The sequence below is a fragment of the Sorghum bicolor genome, chromosome 4 (assembly GCF_000003195.3).
Source record: "Sorghum bicolor cultivar BTx623 chromosome 4, Sorghum_bicolor_NCBIv3, whole genome shotgun sequence".
NCBI classification, from domain to species: domain Eukaryota; kingdom Viridiplantae; phylum Streptophyta; class Magnoliopsida; order Poales; family Poaceae; genus Sorghum; species Sorghum bicolor.
The window spans coordinates 5,718,460-5,741,984 of record NC_012873.2 but is presented as its reverse complement, the minus strand read 5'-3'; the positions used below and the strand labels follow the sequence as shown (position 1 = coordinate 5,741,984).

General features: G+C 46.7%; 3 protein-coding genes across 3 annotated transcripts; 1 reads left to right on the top strand and 2 right to left on the bottom strand.

The window, feature by feature from the left end:
- LOC110434683 (probable cinnamyl alcohol dehydrogenase) lies at positions 7,609–12,284 on the top strand. Its single transcript, XM_021459286.1, has 4 exons — positions 7,609–7,888; positions 9,650–9,763; positions 10,409–10,636; positions 11,359–12,284. Exons 1-4 carry the CDS (start codon positions 7,800–7,802, stop codon positions 12,023–12,025), a joined length of 1,098 nt encoding a protein of 365 aa, XP_021314961.1. The 5' UTR covers positions 7,609–7,799; the 3' UTR covers positions 12,026–12,284.
- On the bottom strand, positions 13,552–15,065 carry LOC8077654 (transcription factor MYB44). The gene has a single exon (XM_002451647.2). It carries the CDS (start codon positions 14,882–14,884, stop codon positions 13,901–13,903), a length of 984 nt encoding a protein of 327 aa, XP_002451692.1. The 5' UTR covers positions 14,885–15,065; the 3' UTR covers positions 13,552–13,900.
- LOC8079428 (protein TIC 21, chloroplastic) lies at positions 20,344–23,507 on the bottom strand. Its single transcript, XM_002451646.2, has 4 exons — positions 23,191–23,507; positions 22,180–22,437; positions 21,501–21,701; positions 20,344–20,772 (listed from the first exon to the last, which is right to left on the bottom strand). The coding sequence occupies exons 1-4, from the start codon at positions 23,455–23,457 to the stop codon at positions 20,653–20,655; spliced, it is 846 nt and encodes a 281-aa protein (XP_002451691.1). The 5' UTR covers positions 23,458–23,507; the 3' UTR covers positions 20,344–20,652.

Below are 23,525 nucleotides of genomic sequence, written 5' to 3'. Positions count from 1 at the left end.
TCCATCTAAGTAACACTATTGTTAATTTATTATTGAGAGAGAAATTGTCTGGCTACATAGCCAGAAGTAGTGTGTGTTAATTTATTTCGAGATAAAGATCAGAGATAACAATATGTACGTTGCAACAAACTTTCTCTTTCCAACAGTCGTTTCGATCTCTTTCAAATTATAGTGACCGTCGTTTTTACTAGAGTTGATAGTTGAATGGTTTTCACTCTACTAAACTAAAAGGAAGCTAAGCGAATGGTTTAGTGATGTGTTGAGAAAAATATGAAAAGATTCTCCTGCTCAGGGATATTCTCCATTCTCCAAACAATAAAGATTGTGGTGAAAGTCATCAGTTCGAGCTTGATTATCCCTAAACCTAATGTGATTTTTTTTTTCTATTTTGACTTACTCCCCCACCACGATCGAACGGGAATAGATAAGAGGCTTGTGGGGATTGACGTGATAGGGTAGGGTCGGGTATACTGCTGGTGGCGAACTCCAGGCTAATAATCTGAAACGCGTGGATATAAGTTATTCTTGGAAGAAAAGATAATTCCAAATCCGCTTTGTCTACGAATAAGGAAGCTATAAGACCTTGTTTAGTTCTCACCAAAAAACTTTTTACCTTATCCCATCGAATGTTTGGACATATGCGTGGAGCATTAAATATAGATAAAAATATCTAATTGTACATTTGCATGTATTTTGCAAGACAGACCTTTTGAACATAGTTAGTCTATGATTAGACACTAATTGCTATAATTACACATATGCTACAGTACCCCCAAAAACTTTTTAGGGTGCAAACTAAACAGGCCCTAAATAATGCAACTATGAATCTCATGAGGAGTTTGATCCTAACTCAGAGATGAACACTGGCGGCATGCTTAACACATGCAAGTCGAACGGAAAAGTGGTGTTTGCAGCAGCGAACCGGTGAGTAATGCATAAGAACATGTCCTTAGAAGGAGAACAACAACAGAAAACGGTTGTTAATACCTTGTAGGCTGAGGAGCAAAAAAGGAAAAATCTGCCTAAGGAGAAACTCACATCTGATTAGCTAGTTGGTGAGGCAATAGCTTACAAGGATGATCAGTAACTATTCCGGAAGGATGATCAGCCGTGGGAAATATTGAACTCGAAATAATAAGGCATGCTGCATGCATTTAATCAAGAAATGACTATACGTTGCATATATATATATAGACTACTGCAATGTACACCGAGTGACTGGAAAACGTTTGCATAGATGAATAATGACCTCATGAAGGCCTCATGTCGACAGGGAGGCCCTGCCCCATGGGAGAAGCTCAGAAGCATCAGGACAGACTGGGCGTGACACCATGCATGCATCACATCTTGTCCTGCTCTATGTTCTCCCTCATCGGATGGGTCCGTGGTGTTGTGACTTCGTGTTGATGATGATTGATGAAACCATGAACGAATGGAGGAATTCCATGTAGTCGGATGGGTTCGTGCGGTGAGGGCCTGCGCTACGCTAACTGCTCGAGTTCGTCGATCTTGGCTAGCAATCATAGTGGGCCAATCCAATTCAGAACCCAAGATTATTTTGCTGGATATTGCTGGGTCAACCAATTTCAGCCCACTTGCTTTGCAAATCCGAACGAATCCGCTGCACGATCGAAACCAGCCCAACAACGCGGCCGTAAGTGTGATGTACTGGACCTCCTCGCTGATCTGGCTGGGCCTGTCCCTGTCGTGATAATGGATTTGACAAAGAATCTTAAAAAGTTTTTGAATTTTGAGTATAACTAAACTAAACCTAAGTTCATATTTGGCACGGCTTCAATTTTGACTCCAGTTCGCTAAGGTAGCAGGGAGCCTGAAGAAGGTGAAACCGGAGTTTGAAAAAAAAACAGCTTCTTCTAGCTAAATTCTCATCAAAACTCTAATTTAAACTATTACAAACATGTCACTACTAGAGCTGGTTTGCTAACCATTTCTCAAACGACTTCAGCTTCATCGAAGAAACTATTTCACATGAGGAGCCGGCCGAAGTACTTTTACAAAGAGCCGGAGCCAGTGTCAAATGAGACCTAACTACGCGTTGAAGTAAAGAAGAAGATGCCACCACCAACTTCCTCTCCTTTAGGCTTTATCACCGATGCTGCCACCAGGAGGTTGACGGTGGACGCGCGGCCGCACATCAACCGAAACCATTTCACCACACTTGTGTATCAGAATCTACTCCAAGCAGTTCTGTCAAAAAAAAAAAGAATCTACTCCAAGCAGGCACTAGTCTTCTCCTTGCTAGGTTTAATGGCCATCCCACATCTCTTAACAGTAGTTTACGAGTCCCTTAATCCAATCTAATTAAGTGTTCTATTCATGAGTGATTCTGTTTTATATGTCCTAAGTCCTAACGTACACATAGTTCTCTCTCTATATAGCTTTACATTTCGACTCTTCAGTTCCGCTTGATCTATTGCAATGCTGTAGTACTATGATTACCTAATATATTGGGGTGTTTAGTTCCCTATAGAATCCAAAATGCAAAATGCCAACTACTTTGGAGTGATGAAATACAAAATGCCAAAATTTTCAGGGTCATGTCTAGTTCCAACCAAAATGTAGAATTTATTGTTCTCATTAAGCCTCTTTAGGCTCATTTTGGGTTTTTTCGCCTCTTGAGGCCAAAATCCAAAATGGAGAGTATCTACCTTTTTCCAAAAATTTTGCATAGTGCTTAGTTGCATTTTGCAAAATGATGGATCAAAATCCAAAAATTTTTGTGAAAAAATGGGAACTAAACACGCCCTAATTGAGTGAAATTTGATGAGTCAAAACACGTTATTACGCACTAACACGTTACATATAATCTAACACCTTGTTTAGATCCAAAAACTTTTTGGATTTTGACACTGTATCATTTTCGTTTTTATTTGACAAACATTATCTAATTATGGAGTAACTAGACTTAAAAGATTCATCTCGTGACAGAAAAACTGTTCAATTAGTTATCTTTTTTATCTATATTTAATGTTCCATGCATTTGCCGCAAGATTCGATGTGATGGAGAATCTTGTAAAGTTTTGAGTGTTTGGGTGTATCTAAACAAGGCCTAAGTATAAGCGAATGCGTCACATCCAAATATGCCAGGTTACACGGCTAAGACTATCTCTAACAATCGTCACCCAAAATACAAGACCTATTTGTCCTTTGGGTAGTGCTACAGGTAAAAAGTTCCATACCTATTTTTAGTCTTCTCCAACAATAAGACCTAAAAGACAACACTCTCTGCAAATGGGTCTCGAAGAGAGAGGATACCCAAATTTGGGTTACGTCTCTCCTGATACCTAAAATGGGTCTTCTGTTTGGGTACTCTGTTGGAGGCTATAGGTATTGTGTTGGAGACCCATTTTGAGTTTGGGTTCCAAATGGTCTCCTATTGGAGACAGCCTAATAACATGCTGATAGCATAGTAATTAAAATATGTTGCGCACAAAGTTACACAATAAAAAGATTTATCACATTCATCACGCATTTATCAGTTCGATCTAGAAAAGAAAATTATAGCTTAAACTTTCCTTATATATCGTACTTTACAAAATAAAGAAATTAAAGATATATTTTGCATACTACCTCCTACTAGGAAGTTACGGAAACGGATGATCATAATCATTTGATCTAGTTAAGTAAACGGCTCAGAGTTATTTAATCGCGGCAAAACCCATCTAAAGTCAAAAGATAACAACTCCGGGGTTTTACACAGGTACCTGTCGATGTTGGCTGACCACTTGCAATTTTCGCTGTGCAATAGCACGCGCGAATTGTCGAGCTGACTTATCTAGATTTCGCGTTGGTTTCACGGTGATTAGCGTGACCGATCAACGATTTTTTCCGATCCTTCTCACACAGAAAAACTTGACGATGCCGACAAGCGATGAGCCCGGCCACCAACTCTACACCGATACATACCTACTTCTCCGGACTAACTACAAGTATATGACGTGTTATGTGCGGAGTAACATTGAGTAGAAAACGAAATGCACGCAATTACCGCGCTCTGCCTCCACACAACGGCACCTGTCATAACGGCTGTGTTGCTTCTAATCTTTTTTCATCCATGTTTGCTCATATATATATATATATATATATATATATATATATATATATATATATATTCAGCTGAGGGGGGTGTTTAGTTCCCATAAAATGCAAAATATAAAATACTAACTACTTTGTAATGATGGAATGCAAAATTTTCAGGGTTATGTTTAGTTTCATCCAAAATGTAGAATTTATTGATTTCATGAGGGTCTTTAATTTAAGGCTCTTTTGGGCTTTTTTGCTCTCTTGAGACAAAAAAACTAAAATGGAGAATGACCACTTTTTTACCAAAAAAAATGCATAGTGTTTAGTTCTATTATGCAAAATAATGAACCAAAATCCAATTTTTTTTAAATAGAAGACGAACTAAACACCCCCTAAATAGATAGAAAAAGCACCGCACGTTAATTGACGTATTTGGTCTTTTTGTTCATTACAATGTTGAATGTTCAATACAAAAAGTTCTCGTTGCTAATTAATTAGAAAACAGCACGTTATTAATTATATAAAAGAAATAAAACAAATAAAACTGCAGGAACCGTAGACTTCGTGCATGAAAAGATTAATGCTAGCATAGAAAAAGACTATAACTACCCTAATCTAGCTAGAGTCAATATGTATGAAACACTCTGGATTAGGGTGCCTTAACCAACTTATATATGCTTCGAAGTGAGTCTGAATTCCGGATAGCTAATTAGTTATTAGAATTATAGGTCAGTCTTAGTAAAAGTTTCATTAGGGTTTCATTTGCATTGTCACATAAGCGCGCACTTTTGATGATGTGACAACGTTTTTAAAAAGAGAGGGAAGATGTAAGTTTTACAGGGATGAAACTCTTTTAGTACGATTATCAACACTTTATTAGTCATGAAATGAAAGATCTATATCTACAAAACCATAGAATAAATTTTTTCATTGAGATGATGTTTCTTACATGTTTTATTTTATTCTATATGACATGATATTCTTGAAAAATAACGTTACAAAACTCTCTATTAAGACTTACCTTAGTTATTGTTTGAATCCTCCAGCTAGCTAGTAGTTAATTGCATTTAGATAGAGATAGAGAGAGCCAGCTATTTAGCTGAGATATTTGGATGGAAGCAGCCAACAGTAATTAGCTGTGCAGTGGAGTATTTTAGCTAGCTGAAGGGAGGCTTTAATTTGGGTTTGTTCGAAAGGTGACGTGGTCCTGACGTCAGATCCTGCGGGCCCCACTCACCTACCACGCCCAACGACCCCCGGCATCCCTTTCACGTTTGTCATCCTCCTCGCGGCTTATCAATATCAACTGCCTCTTCGCGGCACGTCACTTTTCTCCCATGCATCAGCCAGCTCCTCGTGCGCCCAATCTCTACTTCATTTGCTCCTGATTTGCTCCCATGCAGAATCTACGGACAAATCAACCCACCACTGGAAATTAAAACGTACGATTCTGATTGCCGAAGAAACAAGCACCTATTGCTTCTCCCTCCGTAGCATGGAAAGAGTATTCGATATTTTTTTCTTTTAGAACATAGAGTTTTGTAACTCTTAAAAGAGTATTGAGAGGAATAAAGAATGTCAGCTTTAAGACTTTTCAATAATCCGCTCTTAAAATATAGAAACAATTTTACATCATGATTCATATACTAATTCTATCTCTTCTCTCTTGTATATTTAATTTACCTCAGTAACTTTTTCCTACTCTTTGTTTTCTTCACGCCCTTCCACCTTTAGATTAGCCGACCCATGCACATCAAAAAGAAAATACGCATGACTTGAAGTCTGCGGAACTTTACACGCAAATAGGAGTTTTTTCTCCCAAGTGCCAAAAGATTGGGAGATGGATTTTTTTTTTCATTCTTTCCAAGAATCATGAATTGAAAAAGATTATTGGGTACTTTTGGAGATGCTCATTCTCTTGTTTATAAATAATATAGTAGTTAATGTTATTCTAAACGGTAAATGGATTAACGTTTAAACACTCTTGAAATGGTTTAAATAAAATGTTTATATGGTATTACCAAAATATGCATATCTGTTCATGTAAAAAAGCTTAATATGCTAACAAAGATATATAAGTGTATATTCTAAGAAAATTAGTTGGCTGCCAACAATATGGTGGATAGGATCCTCATACCGGTTAAATTATTAATTAAATGTCTATTTATCATGTCTAATCATGTTTATCCCTTTCGCGTTGTCTTCCTCCTCACGGCTTATCGATATCAACTCAGCTTCTTCGTGGCACATCACTTTAATTTCCTCCCATCAGTGGGTTCCTCCATCTCTACTTCATTAGCTCCCATGCAGAATTATACTAATAACAAATCAATCCACCCGCCGCTGGAAAATGTGCGAAGAAACAGCACCTACTGCTCCCTCCCTAGCACGGAATGGATGATGTCAACTCTCTCTTGTCTATAATAGTAGTTATCAGTCTTATTCTAAACGGTAAAGGGATTAACGTGTAGACACCGTTTAAATGGCCTAAACAATTCTTTATATATTACCAAAATATGCATGTCTATTCATGTAAAAAAGTTTAATATGGTAAAAAAGATATATAAATATGTATGTAAAAGTGCATATTCTAAGAAAAAAAATATGTATGTAGACTCAAATATTTTTTTTTACATTTCCTTTCTTTTATTTAGTGCGGAACGAATAGTTTCAGTCTTGCAGACATGTTTGAATTCAATAATTTCTTGAAAGAACATCACTGATGAAACCCATATAAGCAGCAGGCACACTCTCCTTGTTATCAAACTTATTCCAATGAAATTACGAATCACCAATAGCTTAGTAGCAGCAGCCATGCTTAACATGAAGATTCTACAATGGCAACTGATACGCCCAGGTCTGCAATATTAAAGATTTAGTTTGGTTTTCCTTAACTCATGTCAAGTAGCACTATTAAATCTTCAGGATTATGTACATCGTTCCCATCAAATTATCTAAGAAAATGATGTCACGGTCCATCGTATATACTATGGAATACCTTTAAATATTTCATGAAACTTGATTTCATCTTATTAGAAATAGTTTTTATTTTGTTTTCTTTCTTTCCTCTATATAGTGGTGAGCAATGCAAATCCGCCGCAACACGCGAGAGAGTATTCATCTATTTCTACAGACTATTAACATCATGTTTAGAACATGAGATTTTTCCTTTTATTTTCTTTCCCTACCTTATTCCTGTGAAATTAAACGAAAATTCTATGAAATTCCTTTGCAAACCCTACAAAAAATTCCTACGTACATTGCAAACATGTAGCTCCAAATGATTTGTCCAATTTGTCAGTACATACAGAGCTTGGAGCTGCGGTGTTTTCTTGGCTGACCTACATATGGAGCCACGCTCATGCTGACCTATCATCCGGGGGGCTGTGTACGATTTGCCACTTGCCAGTGGGATCACGGTTGTTGGACCATTTATAATTTTTCTCCAGTAGCCACCGCAGAAGATCCTGCTGGCAGGTGGCCTGCCGGTTGCCGGACTGCCACTTTTGCACAGCGCCGATCGAGCTCGGCTCTCCGACTGCCCCTATATAGCGCGCACTCCGCTCACGCATTTTTTTCCTACCAAAAAGACAGGCGCACTAGTTGTCGCGCGGCTTTCTTTCCCGAAGGCTGAGCCGGGCTCGTCCGTCTCCATCGCCCACCCTCTCGGCCTCTCCAGGCCGCCGCCGGCTCCGTCGTCGTGTTCCCCGACGCCCGTAGCGTTCGACCGCGGCCAGTCCCAGTCCAAGAGGAGAATGGGGAGCCTGGCGTCCGAGAGGAAGGTGGTCGGCTGGGCCGCCAGGGACGCCACCGGACACCTCTCCCCCTACACCTACACCCTCAGGTACGCCGCTCCGCCGCCGCCGCCGCCACTCTAGATCGCTCGTGTTCGTCTTCTCACTTTTCCTACCCCTAGTCCCCTCCCCCTTCATGTCCGTCCGACTGTGTCTCCTGCTCCTTGTGCAAACACGAAAATAGATCCAGGAGAGGATGAGGGACGGTTTGGCTTGTGCGGCGCCTTCTTCAGTGATTGTCCGAGATCGACCAGGAACAGGAAGAACAGTAAAATCTGAGTCATGATTGTGATGATTTTTTTTTTAAAAAAAAAAACAGGATATATTTCCGATCCACTTCCACGATTAGGCCGGTGCACGTATCTAATCGCCGGCAGGTTTTAATTTGGGAAGGATGCTATACGTATGCATATTCTGATCCATATACTATAACTGATACGTTTACGGTTATCATTTACCGAGTATTCCTTCTCTTGATTTCTGTAAGATGTTCCTTATGTTATATGCTGTGGTCGTATCTTTTTCCTCACACATACTGTAGTATACTAGTACACCTTAGTAGGAGCACTACTCCACAACAAACGCATGCATGCGCATGCGCGCGGCAGCATGCGCATGATAGGTCTTCAACTCCAGGTCCAACTCTAGTGCCGCCGCACATGCATGTATGGATGCCACGGTTGAGGATATATTTTGCTTCAATATTAATATTTGTGCCCTGCACCTGCACTGCACGTGAGTTTGACGACGTTTCGTACAGACCCAGTAGCCAACGTGTTGTGTGGAGTAGCTTGTCGTACTGGCAGGTACAATACCAGCAAACCTAAAATATGGATACGGGTGATGACACCGTACCTACAGCTACCTACCACCTGGTAGCTGTTTGCAACACTGGCCTGGCGCGCGCACACCATAATTCTTAAATTTTTTTTGTTTGGTTATTGTAGCATTTTGTTTGTATTTGATAATTATTGTTAATCATGGATTAACTAAGCTCAAAGAATTCATCTAGCAAATGACAGTTAAACTGTACCATTAGTTATTATTTTTGTTTATATTTAATACTTCATTATGTGGCGTAAGATTCGATGTGATGAAGAATCTTAAAAAGTTTTTTGGATTTTGGGGTAAACTAAACAAGAACTAGTTGGCGAAAAAATTTGGGTTTGGCTATTATAGCACTTTTGTTTAATTTGTATTTGACAATTATTATCCCATTAAAGACTAGCTAGGCTCAAAAGATTCGTCTCGCAAATTAAATGCAACCTGTGCAATTAGTTATTTTTTAATCTATATTTAATGCTCCATGTATGTGTCCAAAGATTTGATATGACGGAAAATTTTGAAAAAATAGAAAATTTTTGGAACTAAACAGCCTTTATAAGTGATATTATTCCGATCAGGCTGGAGGAAATTGAACAGCCATGGGTTTGTTTACTCATATATAAGTGATCGATACTGTTGATTATTCCGATCAGGCTGGAGGAAATTGAACAGCACTACATAAACCCTTGGCTTTCGGTTCATTAAGTAGTAGTAGTCTTAATAGTAGTAGTGGTCACTAGGTTATGTGGTGCAGTAATTTGAAAGCATCCATCCATCGCCTGCATATACTTTTATTATTGCTTCGAGAGAAGACTCTTGCACTGCTTTCTCATGTCATCAACTACTAGTGTACGATGATACTATCTAGCTAACTGTGGCGGTTCTTGCATATTTCTATATGCTGCTGGTCCTTCTGCAAGAATAAACTAATTAACACTGGTCTCTTTTTATATGGGATGTGCTGTGGGTGACAACAACAAAAACAGGAACACAGGCCCTGAAGATGTGGTGGTGAAGGTGCTCTACTGTGGAATCTGCCACACGGACATCCACCAGGCCAAGAACCACCTCGGGGCTTCAAAGTACCCTATGGTCCCTGGGTGAGCACAAACAAACCCCCTAGCTAGCGATTTTATTTTTCAGCACCTTTGGGATCGAGTAATACTCTGTATATGGTTTACGATAAACTGAATTTTCCAGTGTTCTATTATTCAAACTGTCTGAAAAGTATAAATGAATAGGACACATATATAGCGACATGCCGTTTCCGCATTTTGATGAGAAAACTACACATGCAGACAAATTTAGGTATATCTATCTGATTGACCTGCATAGACTGGTAGATAGGTCAGTGCACATTTGGTAACTACAAACGTCAGCATCTCAGTCCGTAGCTATTCTTAGATTTACAGGTGGCACATACCACACTAAAACTCTTTGTTACGTAGTTGGTTGCCAATTACTGTCATTCCATCAGTTTACCAAATTATTTGAAGCACAAGAGTTTGTTGCGTCTAAGATGTTCTTTTCATGATAGCTAAAGAGCTGCAGAAATGAGTAGTAAAGCAAACCCCACCGGCCGGCCTATATACCTTTTTTCTGACATGTTTGCGAGGGGGAAAAAAATTAAATAAACATAAACTTTTCCTGACAGCACAACCACTCCACTACTGCGAACTGATAATGTGCACACTAGCTATCATGGGTTGGTTTTTGCTAATGTCGTGTGTCTGAAACTTTTGCAGGCACGAGGTGGTCGGTGAGGTGGTGGAGGTCGGGCCCGAGGTGAGCAAGTACGGCGTCGGCGACGTGGTAGGCGTCGGGGTGATCGTCGGGTGCTGCCGCGAGTGCAGCCCCTGCAAGGCCAACGTTGAGCAGTACTGCAACAAGAAGATCTGGTCCTACAACGATGTCTACACTGACGGCCGGCCCACGCAGGGCGGCTTCGCCTCCACCATGGTCGTCGACCAGAAGTGAGTTTCTTGAAACTGAAAACTAATCATCAGGTTCATTCAGCGTTATCTTGCCTGCAGTGTTCTAGCTAGAGATAATTTCTTGTTTTTTTTTTTTAAAAAAAGTTGGTCTGAAGTCTGAACTAAGCAAGAAATAGTTGAGCTTCAGTTTGAACTTTTGTGGAAGTGGATGGTGATGTCCAATCCTTCTAGAAAAGGTGGAGGGGAGAGTATATGGGTATGGGAAAAAATTTATCATTGAGAGAGTCCATCATCGTCCAGCTGCAAGTCAGCGTATGGATGCCTTGTGGTGACCAGGCAAGAGTGTGATGTGAAAAGTACGACGTGGTGTGCTTTACTGGCTCATCTTTGTCAAGTTGAACCATAACCACAGAAGCCGAATCCTCACCTACTACTCACTACTCATGTCTGAAGATTGGTCATCCAAACCATCACTGGTTGTTGGGAGAAATGGGGATAACTTTCTCCATCGTTTGATTCCAAACTTGCCTGCGACTTTAGTGTACTGTCTTTTTCAGTCAGTGGGCAAATCACACTACCTAATCCAACAACTCTTTGAGATAGCGATTGCTTGTTTTTTTTTAAAAAAAAAATGGGATATATGTGTGAATTATGATAGAACAGTAACTCCTGAAGCTATTTTATTTGGTGCTAGTTAAATACTATCCAACAACTCTTTGAGATAGCGATTGCTTGTTGATAATTAATGCATTTTGTTTCAGGTTTGTGGTGAAGATCCCGGCGGGTCTGGCGCCGGAGCAAGCGGCGCCGCTGCTGTGCGCGGGCGTAACGGTGTACAGCCCGCTAAAGGCCTTTGGGCTGACGGCCCCGGGCCTCCGCGGTGGCATCGTGGGCCTGGGCGGCGTGGGCCACATGGGCGTGAAGGTGGCGAAGGCCATGGGCCACCACGTGACGGTGATCAGCTCGTCGTCCAAGAAGCGCGCGGAGGCGATGGACCACCTGGGCGCGGACGCGTACCTGGTGAGCACGGACGCGGCGGCCATGGCGGCGGCCGCCGACTCGCTGGACTACATCATCGACACGGTGCCCGTGCACCACCCGCTGGAGCCCTACCTGTCGCTGCTGAGGCTGGACGGCAAGCACGTGCTGCTGGGCGTCATCGGCGAGCCCCTCAGCTTCGTGTCCCCGATGGTGATGCTGGGGCGGAAGGCCATCACGGGGAGCTTCATCGGCAGCATCGACGAGACCGCCGAGGTGCTCCAGTTCTGCGTCGACAAGGGGCTCACCTCCCAGATCGAGGTGGTCAAGATGGGGTACGTGAACGAGGCGCTGGAGCGGCTCGAGCGCAACGACGTCCGCTACCGCTTCGTCGTCGACGTCGCCGGCAGCAACGTCGAGGAGGATGCCGCTGATGCGCCGAGCAACTGACGGCGTGCAACGTTCGTTCGGGGCTCGAGGCTGCCTGCGCTTCTGCTTCCTTTAGTAATTGTGGGCTTTGTGCGTTCTTGCCGTGTTCTGTTCTGGTTCTGGGCTTTCAGATGAGTTGAAGGATGGTCTGTTTAAATGGCATCAGACTGAATAACTATATGTTGTAGTAGTACGTGTTATACTCGGAGTACGCCACGATATGGTGTGGTGTCAGTGTCACCAGCATTCTGGATTTGCAGTTTACCCAAATGTTTCTGGTGCTGCGTCTCCTACACTGGGCTAACCTTTTTCAGACGTATGCCCAAATGTTGCTGCATCTCCTACACTGGGCTGGACCGCCGATGGAAGTAGACTAGGCCTACTACTACCACCACCTTTGTGCACGATTCCGACACTCCGTACTGGGCCTCGGTCGAACAAAAGTTTGGTCCCAGTTTCGAAGCCCAGTGTAATCGAATCAGGCCCATGTTCCAACTCGGTCCTGCGGCCTCCGGAAGACAGACAACAACAGACTTGCCAAAAGGCTCATCGTGTCATCGGCTCACCGGTCACCGCCGCCGTGCGCCCGTGCGTGCCCTACTGCCCTGGTTGTGCAGAGCGCTTTGCAGCCGGGTGGCTCGCCGCTCGTGGGCATGCACAGTGCACGCGCGCGCCACCCATCCATCCTTCGCAAGTCAGGCCCATCTTTACTGTTCTGCGCAAGGGTGATAAGGTGCACAGTCCGGCCACCAACAACAGCTGGCTGCCACCACCGCTGGCGTCCGTCCTCTGTTGCCTTTCACATTTGCTGCCGCCGTCTCGTGTTTGTTGGCTGCTGCTACCAGTGATCGATCGATCACTCTCACTGCCCCCCGTCCTGCACTCACTTGATGATTGTAGTCTCTAGTATAAGCCAGTTCATGACTCGACTCTGCTGATGACCTCTCTTGTAGTACACTCGGTTCAACGGCTTGTAGCTCCAGTAGCACTAGCAGTACACGATGCAACCGCTCACAGACACACGTTTCGCCTGTTTGCAACGCAATAATTTATTTATCGATTTCTTTTTCAAGTTCAATCATCGCATGATCCAATTAGATCAACGAAAGGCGCTTTGACAGAGCTGCTGATGTGAAGGGAAGCGACGCGGAGGAGCTGCCGTTCTGTATCCCGGGGGCTCTGCTCTGCTCTGCTCTGATCTGATCCGCCATTTTGTTGGGTTGCGCTCGCGCTCGTGACTCGCGTGGTACAGCAAAGTGGAAACTGGAACAGCGGAAGCGACGTTCCAAATCGGACCAGATCATCGGGCGGATCAGCGCAATCACATCTCCCCTTTTCTGAGCAAACCACATCCGAGGCCTTGTTTAGTTTCGAAAAGCGAAAAGTTTTCGGTACTGTAGCATTTTCGTTGGTTTGTGACAAATATTATCTAATCATGGATTAACTAGGATTAAAAAATTTATCTCGTGATTTACAGCTAAACTGTGTAATTAGTTTTTGTTTTCGTCTATATTTAATGTTTCATGCATATGTCATAAGATTCGATGTGACGGAAATCTTAAAAATTTTTTGGTTTTCAAGGTGAACTAAACAAGGCCCGAGTATAGAAATGGCAGGCTCGATGATTATTTGCCAACCTCCGTTTCCGCTTCCGGCTTTCGCCGCCGCCGCCGCTCTGTTTCTTTCTGAATTCAGAGCGGCACCCGCCGGCGACGAATAAACAACGCGTGCTTCTCTTCCTAAATACAAGAAGGGTCCATACAAGAACGACTAGCAGTTGTAGTAGTAGTAGTCTACGTAGTTGCTGCTACACAGGACGGACGGGATCTTAATTAACACAATGCTTCGCATTGATTCGATCTGATTTGGTTTGGTTTGGTTTGGGATTTTCTTCTTCTACGGCCGTGTGACGACGCCGACGCGCTCCGCGGCGGCGCGCATGACGCCCTCCACCAGCTGCGGCATGCCCGCCTCGCCGACGGCGCCGGGACCGCAGCCGGCGCGTAGGCCCGCGCCGGACATGTACTTGCGCACCTCGGCACGGATCATCTCCTGCATCGCGGCCACCAGCTCGCCGCTGAACGGGTACGACGACGACGACGACGACGACTGAGAGGGAGCCGCCGCCGCCGGCGGCGAAAGAAGGGCGGCGGGTGGAGGAGTAGACTGCGGCGACGGGGAGCGCGAGGGGGACAGCTCCTGGAAGTGGCTCCGCGCGCTGTCGTGGTGGAACCCCGACGACGCCGACTGGTGGTCCAGCCCCGGCAGCGAAAGCGAGAGCGAGGTGAGCGGGTCCTCGTAGTCTTCTGCTGCTGCTGCTGGCGGGGGCGGAGGAGGGCGCACGTCGGCGGTGCAGCTGATGGCGTCGAAGCCGCCGGCGCGCGGGACGGGGCGGAACACCTGCGCGGCGCCGCCGCAGCCGTGGCTGAGGTCGCTGCGATCCGACGCCGTCGGGCTCCCGGGGCCAGCAGGGCTCGCGCGCTTGCACGGCCGCTCCTCGGGGTCGCCGATATCCGCCCCGCCGCTGGAGGTGGCGGTGGCGAGCTTCCGCTTGAGCGACGAGTTCCAATGGTTCTTGACGGCGTTGTCGGTGCGGCCGGGAAGGAGGCGCGCGATCGCGGCCCAGCGGTTTCCCAGGCGCGCGTGCGCGGCCAGGATCGCGGCGTCCTCCTCGGGCGTGAAGGGGCGGCGCTCCACCTGCGGGGACAGCTGGTTGCACCACCGGAGCCGGCACGACTTCCCCGACCGGCCCGGGATCCCTCGCCCGATCGCCGTCCAGTTCCGCGCGCCGTGGCGCTCCACGAGCCGCCGCAGCGCCTCGTCCTCCTCGGGGCTCCACGGCCCCTTTATCCTGTCGCACTCCGACGACTCCACTCCCATATTGTTGGCTGCCGGACACACACGAACACGGCACCGGATGGATTGGCCTGCTGTTGCTGCTGCTGCTGGTGCCGCCGATGGCAATGGCACTGGCAATGGCGGTGTGAGATGAGATGAGATTCCGATTAGCTCGGCTCGATTGGGACGTCTCGATCGGTGGCTGGAGGAAGGGGAAGGCGAGGCGGGGCGTTATATAGCGCGGAGAGAAAGAGAGAGACGGGGGAGGGTGACCGGGAGCGGCCGGTGGCTCGTCACCGGGGTACAGCTGGCGAGGTGCCACCTCATGCTTGGGGCTCTCGCGTCGTTTCCGCCCGTCTGGATGGCAGGTGGGGTCGGCATCGCCTGGGCCCCACGTGCCGGTGGGAAGCGGGACCGAGGCCGTTTGGCTGTTAATCATGGGGTCCCTCGGACGGTTTTGAATTTTGAATTGTTGGTTTGTTTCCGTGGTTCCGTACCGTCAAACCCTGGAAGCAGAACGTTAAAACTGACCACCGAAAATGGGGGCATATAAGCAAATATGAATTTCAAAGATCTTGTGCCGATCCGGCTTGTTCGCAAGCGTCCAAACATATTGGCCACTAGTACTCCACATGAACGGTTACATATGGTTTAGAAACAAAATCCTCATATTTACATTTCAATGGTGAGACGGCACGTTTTGCTAACTCACTAGGCCTTGTTTACTTCCAAAAACTTTTGCAAATTAGGAAGTAGTACTTTTATTTGTATTTGACAATATTGTTCAATCATACACTAACTAGGTTTAAAAGAATCATCTCATAAATTACCAGGTAAACTATATAATTAGTTATTTTTTTAATTTATATTTAGTGTTAATGTATTTACCGTAAGATTTAATGTGACGAGAAATGTAAAAAATTTTGCAAAAAATTTTGAGAACTAAACAAGGCCCTAGAGTTCTTTCATTCCACTGTGTAGCAGTAATTTTCGTCCGAAGAACGTTATTAGAAGGGTTTTTTTTTTGGAACCCGGAAGGTTCGTAGAACGACTGTTGCGTTTTCAGAAAATAACGCAAAAAGAAATAAAAGGATGTGAGGCAGAGCGGCAGGGGGTGTGGTGCCGCCGTGGTTATCCGGTGCCCGGGGGGATGTTCGTTCCCTCCAACGAAAACCCATCAATCCATCCATCCCCCTTGGAGCTGGAATCAAATCATGCAAGAGCGGCAACGGTGTGTACCCGACCCGCGCGCCCATCCCTGCCGAATTGATGAGTCGCCCGTGTCGCGCCCGTCCCCGTCCGCCCCTCCCCAACACCCCCCGCGAGGCGCCCGTACTACATGTGTACAAGCCGGACAGTACGACCGCTGTGCGCCGTGCGCGACGGTTTTGGGTGGGGGACTCCCCGCTCCCGCGACCGTGCCGAGACGGACCGGCTCTGCCGCTGACAGGTGGGGCGACGCGACGGCCGGTCCCGCGGGGCAGCGAGGGGGGCGCGTGCGGTGGACAGAGAGAGGGGGTGAGGAAGGCGACAGGGGAAAGGGGCGCGGCGGTTTGCGGGTGGTGGGGTCCCAGGGCCAGGCTGGAGCGCAATCTCTCGGGGGGTGGGGTGGGGTGGGGTGGGGCGCGCGGGGCAATAAAAACCGGCGCGATTTCGTGGAGGGAGATCATGGCAGTTATGGGCACAGCTCAGCTCCCGCGGCCCAGGTGTCTCTCCGTGTGTGTGCGTGTGCGTTTGCGCTCGCTGCCTAGCTCTGACGCGCCACGAGTGGGTGGGGTCGTACCCGTACGGACGGGAAGAGCTGGCACTGCCACTGCCAGTGCTGGTGAATGAAAGAAACGTGGCCGGTTATTAGAGCAAGTTTAATAATACAACCTACTTGATGGGATGTAAGGTTTCTTACAGCCTTCTCCCAGCCCACCCATACAATAGTTAGCTATTCATTATTAATATATGGCCTACTTGTCTCTCTCACAAAGTTCCTTGGTTCCTATGCCTAAGCTGGCTATAAGCTTACAGCCCACTTCTCCTCTCTCTCCTCTCTTCTCTCCTCCACCTCAGCATTTAGCCAGTTTATAGCCCACTATAATACTTGCTCTTACCGGACTGGACCGGCTGTTGGATCGTTCCCGGTTAGGGTGATGTGGTAGTAGGAATGGTAGTTACTGTTACTACTTCGCTGTGGCCATCTCCGTTTACTCATGGTCACACTGTCAATGATTGGTGGCTGCTACCTACTACGACGCGTCATTGACTTGTTTAGTTCGCAAAAATTTTCAAGATTCTCCGTCACATCGAATCTTTAGTCGCATGCATGAAGCATTAAATATAGATGCAAATAAAAATTAATTGCATAGTTTACCTGTAATTTGTAAGATAATTTTTTGAGCCTAGTTACTCCTTGTTTAGACAATGTTTTCAAATAAAAACGAAAGTGCTACCGTAGGAAAAAAACGAAAATTTTTGCAAACTAAAAAAAACGGGAGGAGGTAGTGAGAGCCGGAGACCGATAGGTGATGGGGGCGGCATGCACCGTACTACTACAGAGCATTGACTCCCAGTCCATCATCTCATCTTCAGGAAGCAACCACCTCCACGGGGAGCAGCGCGCGGCGCGGCCCAGCGAAGCAAAACGGACCGGCCGATCGATCCATCGCGTCCAGTCCCAGTCCCAGATTGGAACCCCCAACGCACGCCAATGCACTGGGAAACCCACACGCTGTCGTGTCGACAGGCCGGCCCTGGCCCCGGGTGGATACGCGAGACGGCTCCACGTATCGTATCCCGTATGAACGGCCGGCCCCAGCACGTTGCGCAAGACGACGACGACGACGACGACGACGAACGGCCCCTCGAACGCCTCACACAATGAAAGCAGGGCAGGGGAGGTGGAAAAGGGGGGAGCGGAAAGAAAGTCAGAGGAGGCGGCAGGCACGCCGCATCTGCTGCATCCGCATCGGCTAGCGATCGCGGATGATGATGAATGATCAGGGCCTTGTTTAGTTCCCAAAAATTTTTGCAAAATTTTTCAGATTCCCCGTCACATCGAATCTTTAGACACATGCATGAAGTACTAAATATAGACAAAAATAAAAACTAATTGCACAGTTTGGTCGGAATTGACGAGACAAATCTTTTGAGCCTAGTTAGTCCATGATTGGACAATATTTATCAAATACAAACGAAAAAGCTACAGTGTCCATTTTGCAAAATATTTTGGAACTAAACAAGGCCCAGGGGATAGGATGGATGTGGATCTGGGGGAGGCGACGCAGGCAGAGCCGCCAGCCTGGCTGCCGCGGCTTTAACGGCCTCCCACCGCACCGACACCGAGCGGGGGTACTGTACTGGACTGTACCCTGCAGAGCGGATGAATGATGCGGTGCGGTGCGGCCGAGAGATCCCGTTGCGAACTTGTTGGCATTGCCATAGCAATAGAATAGAGCGGGGGGAGCAGATCCATCCACCTCCACGGCGACCAGATCACCGAGACCATCCAACCTCCCCACCCGTTTCAGTTACGCGCAGCTTCCTTGCAACTTCCTCCCTCCCGATCTCTGACCTGACTGCGTGCGTGGTGGCCCCGCCGCCCAATCGTTGTTGTTTGTGTTATCAGGCATCCGCCGGGCTGGCAAAAGAGAGGTCCAAGATTCACTCCACGCCGCCGCTTGCCGGCTGCCACGCACCGGCGCACGGCCCGCGGCCGGGGAATCCCTGCTGGCCGCGCCTGCCTGCGCACCGAACGGCCGTGCGGCTTTTGTTTATGCGCGCGCGCGGTCCAGACCCGGGCCGGGGCGTGTACGGAGCGCCCGTACCACCACCACGTACGTACCCCGACGGACGTGGCGGCGATGCCCACAATCCCCAACCGCAGCCGATCCATTCCATCCGTCGTCTGGGATTCGGGGATATTTTGGTGCTCTGCCTGGGGCCGGCCGGCCGTCTCGTGTCGCGTTCACCAGGGTTCATGGTAGCTCGGCTCCGCGGCGGTTGGTTTTGGTTGGTGGTTCCGCGTGTGGATCGGGCATCCGCGAGTGATCACCACTCACCCAGCGCCGCGGTCTGACACTGTCACTACAAGCCGCGCGAGGCAGTAAAGTGAATACGTACGGCTGTCCGGTGGGTGGCGACTGTCGATCGGGGGGATAAGGGCGAGCCACCGGCAACACCGCACACGCAGACGCAGCGGTGAACACGCCGCCGTGGCGTCGCAATGTGTTGCGCGTGCGTGCGTGCGTGGCTGGTCGCACGAGGTCGCGGATTCCAGCGCCCCGCAAGCGGACAAGAGCCAAGCGGGGGTGAACGCGGGGGGGGGGGGGGGGGGGGGGGGCGCTGGCCAGGACGAGACGGGACGGGATGTGCGTGCATCATGCGCTGGCTGGCCGTAACTGCCCTCTCGTGCCGGGATGCCGGCAGGCACCATAGTTATTAGAGGACCGGACCGGAAATCGAACTAGTGAGAGCTTCGGTTCACTGGTCCAACCGTTAAGAGCCGGTTGAACCGCCGGTTCGATTATTTTGGACCGGATGAATTGAACCGCTCACAAATACTTTGAACCGGTGTAATTTAATAATATACAACAAATAATTAGCAACATATATTTAATCAATGCATACATAAAATGATAAAACACACAACTATATAACTAACTCTAGAGTTGTTTTACAAGATAGGTAAAAATTACACATGAAAAAAGAACATTCGGAGCACTTACAAGTCGGTGAAAAAAGAACTCAAATAGTAATTTAAATATTCATTGTTACAAAAACAATCTTAGATGTTGAATATTAATTTAAATATTCATTCAGATGAGATAGATTGCACTATTGCAAGCTCGTTGAAATAATTAAGATGAATATATTATTGATTAGTTCAAAGCTCATATTAAAAAGTGTTTATTCTTTTTGAAATGAAAAGGAAGCATCGACGTTAGCTGCAGCCCCACCAAGACCAAAGTCCAGTACGCATGCATGCAAATGTTCCACTCCAAATCTCCAATCCAATCGTGAATCACCGGGTGGCAGAGTAACAGTAGATATTGGGCCCTGCATGGTCCACCCTTCCCAGCGGCCAGGCGCAGTTGCATGCACGCTAGCAGCCAGAGCACGCTTCCGCATGCCAGTCTTTTTGAACCGCTCCGGTTTGAATGGAACCGGCCGGTTCGCCGGTTCTACAAGAAACCGGCCGGTTCGTCCGGTTTTTAGCGGTCCAATTGCATAAGCGGTCTTTGAAGTGAACCGAACCGTTATAGTCTCTGGTTCGGTCTTTTACTGGTCGGACCGCCGGTCCGGTCCGGTCCTAATAACTATGGCAGGCATGGCACGGAGGCTATAACGAGCGGCGCTCCGTGCGCGCCGGAGCGACGAGGGGCCAGCACCCAGCACCCAGCTGCCGATGCCCAGTGGAGCTCGTCATCCTCCAGGCCCACCAGAAAAAACTGTTCGGACTCGCATACGTCGCGCCGTTCTACTGCTGAATGAGAGCCTGAGACTTTTGGGAGTGTTGAAACCAGCGAAGAAGCGGGTACAATAATTAGGAACGAACGAGCGAGCCAGTAGTCACAACACTCACAGCAACAGCAAACATGCGGCACATACAAGTGCTCATGCAAGAGCTCACACACGCACACACGGCGGGGATTACGCGAACATGTTGGTTTCCAGCTGAACTGGAAGGCATGCGATGTGTCTGTAAGCACTAAGCTTCAGTAAGATTGATGCAAGATGTACATACAATCAAAGAACAGCAAGTGTCTAGTAGAGCCGAAGGGATGAGGGTTCTTTCTTGACCTGCCACGGGCCATGATGGCTCAGGCCCGTGCAGGGGTAGGGGCCGGGGCAGCTTCCGCTGGAGGCAGTGACACCGAGCGCAGCAGCTCCAGGGTGCTCGCCAGCCCAAGGAAATGCGACAGGATGGTGTTCGCTGAAGCCTGCTCACTCAAACGTGAGGATTAACAAATAACAAAGGTTAGTAAGTAGTACAATAGTACATTGATGTTAAAGGCTCGTTAATGTGTAACAGACTACGATGATCATTGATCAGCACAAACGAACAGCTACCATACATTTTTCTCTTTTTGCTCCCCCCCCCCCCCACACCCACCCACACACTAGTACCGTAGTAGAGTAGCAGATTACAGCTTCAACTGCAACTCTGTCCCCTGCAACTGCAAGGTACTACTATGATTAATGATCTTGAGTAAGAGTAGCAAATGTCTGCACGATTCTAATCTTGGAGTGTCCTACAATTATTTGCATTGTCAGGTCGCAGGCTGCATTGATTTTGATGTTATTCCTAGAAGTCATGGCGCCTTTCCAATGTACTCCTACAGTGCTATGTCGAGTTGTTCTACTACTACAAGAATCTACCAGGACAAAAATGATCTCAAGAAAGTGACAAAATGCTTTTTATGAGACATGTGATTTCACTAAGCAAACACTTTGTAAACTCTACAGAAGGACTATTTTCAGGTAAAAATGAAGTTAAGTGCAGTACTCCAAAACCAAAGGCCAAGGCTGATTAAGCTACTTTATCCAAGAAAGGCTGATTAAGTATGCTGAAAACAAGAGAATTTGAACTGTTTGACTTGTTACATGTGCAAATTTTGATGAGAGGATGATTCATGCCAAATGGTAATAGGAGTAAACAATCGAGTACCTGAACTAGGAAAACATCTAAAGCCAAGACAGGGCTTTGGCCAGGAGCAGCAGCATAATAGGGTACTGCAGAGGTGGTGAGAGCTTTTGCTACCAAAGCACCAACAGTAGCTTGCATGCCGAGAACAGCGGCACCCATCCCGAGAATATTAAGCACAATGCCATTTTTCAGGCTCTTAACAACATCAGCGCGTGGAGGAGCCTGAAAAGCAATTAATTGATAATTTCATATGTATCTTAATGAAATTATGCAAACAAAAAACAGTTTAATTTCTAACTTAACCAAGATTGCTAACAAAGTTAACTATACAATACATATGTTGAAAAGCAGCTAGAAGTTGTCTATGATAATTGATATTCCCTCTGTTCCAAATTATAAGATGTTTTGGCTTTTCTAGATTCATAACTTTTGCTGTGCACTTAGACATATATCTAGAATCTAGAAATACCAAAACTACTTATAATTTGGAATGGAGGGAGTAAATATCGCTCAGTAGCACAGGGAATGGCAGTACGCAGGTAAAAAAAAATGATGAGCCAAAGCCAGTGGGAAAGAGGTGCAGAGATTTTTCACTGGAAAGAGGTCTACGAAGACTTTTGGGAAAACTTCTTTCATGTGAATAGTTCTGTTATTGCAGCTAACAATGTAAAATCAGTGCACAGTAGAGAAAAGGGGGTACCTTAGCAGGTTCTTTTGATGTTCTTCTAAGCCTTTCAGAGAGACGGATGTAACCAAATGACCAGAAGACTGAGATAAAAGCAGCAGCAATACCAGCAGCAGTTGCATAGAATGTAAAGGGTGCTGTCACCTTCCCCGTTACAACTGTAGAGAATGCCAAAATCCCAGCAGAAACAATTGTGCACACCAACTGGGACCAGAACCCAAAGCTACCCAAATTCTTGAAATACCTTGCTGTTTTCTCTAGTCTCTTCATAACCTGTCCATTTAGCCAATACAAAATAAATAGAGAAAAACCGATATTTCAGAATCACTGTACATGTGTGAGGCCATTAGAGATGAGCAAGGAACGCATGATCGATTTAACAATGACACCATGCAAATAAGCAACATGATTTCAAACAAAAAAGACTGGAGATTGACCAGCTCATTGTACTAGAACTTCCACAAAATGTATACCTCGATTAAATGGTATATGAGTTAAAACTATTTTTTTCATGCCTCTTGTATTAATAAGGGCCTAAGCATGAACTAAGAAATCCTAATAAGCACATGGAACTAAACTGCAAGCAAGCCTTCGTTGATGCTTTTAGAATTGGACAAGAGTAATCATGCCTATCAACCATCTGACAACAAGCTGATGCTACAGTGAAAAATCAAGAATTATCAACTACCAACAAAGATCTACCCTTAAATAGCTCCCCACAAATTTGTTTCCGTTCCTTCTCCCTGCTGTAACAATTCCTAATAAGCGACATAACACACATCTCACCCAGTGCCGCAAAACAAATCCTGCCCAAGTGCATTTCCTCGAACAAGAAACCATCTGCATAGTCCACAGTAACTACATTTCTTGATCGAAGGAGCCTCAAAATCTTACCAAGGTTGCCAGAGAGCACCAGAGCACGAAATTCCTCACTCAAACTATCACACTAAACCCTACTCCACCCACAGAGCACGGCCAGGGGCTTCGAACCAATAGCCAAAGGAAGAAAAGGAACTAGCAAAGCACCTGCTCGAGCTTGACCCGCTCCACCTCCTGCTCGGTGGGTGGAGGCGTCGGGTAGAGCGGTCCCGACGAGGGCGAGGATGAGGACGAGGCCGCCGCCACCGCCACTGTGAGGTGCCGTCGAGCGCTTCCGTGGACCCCACAGCTGAGGCAACCGGAGGCGCTGAGTAGGGTGCGGCAGACCTGCGACGCACAAGCGGACCCGGAAACCGCACGCTGCCGAAGCATCGCCGGCGGCGCGGCCCGCGCGGGGAGTAGGAGCGCCTGCATTTTGCGATGACGATGCTATCCCCTTCCGATGCCGTGTCACATAACACCCACTCACACCCTTTTTCTTT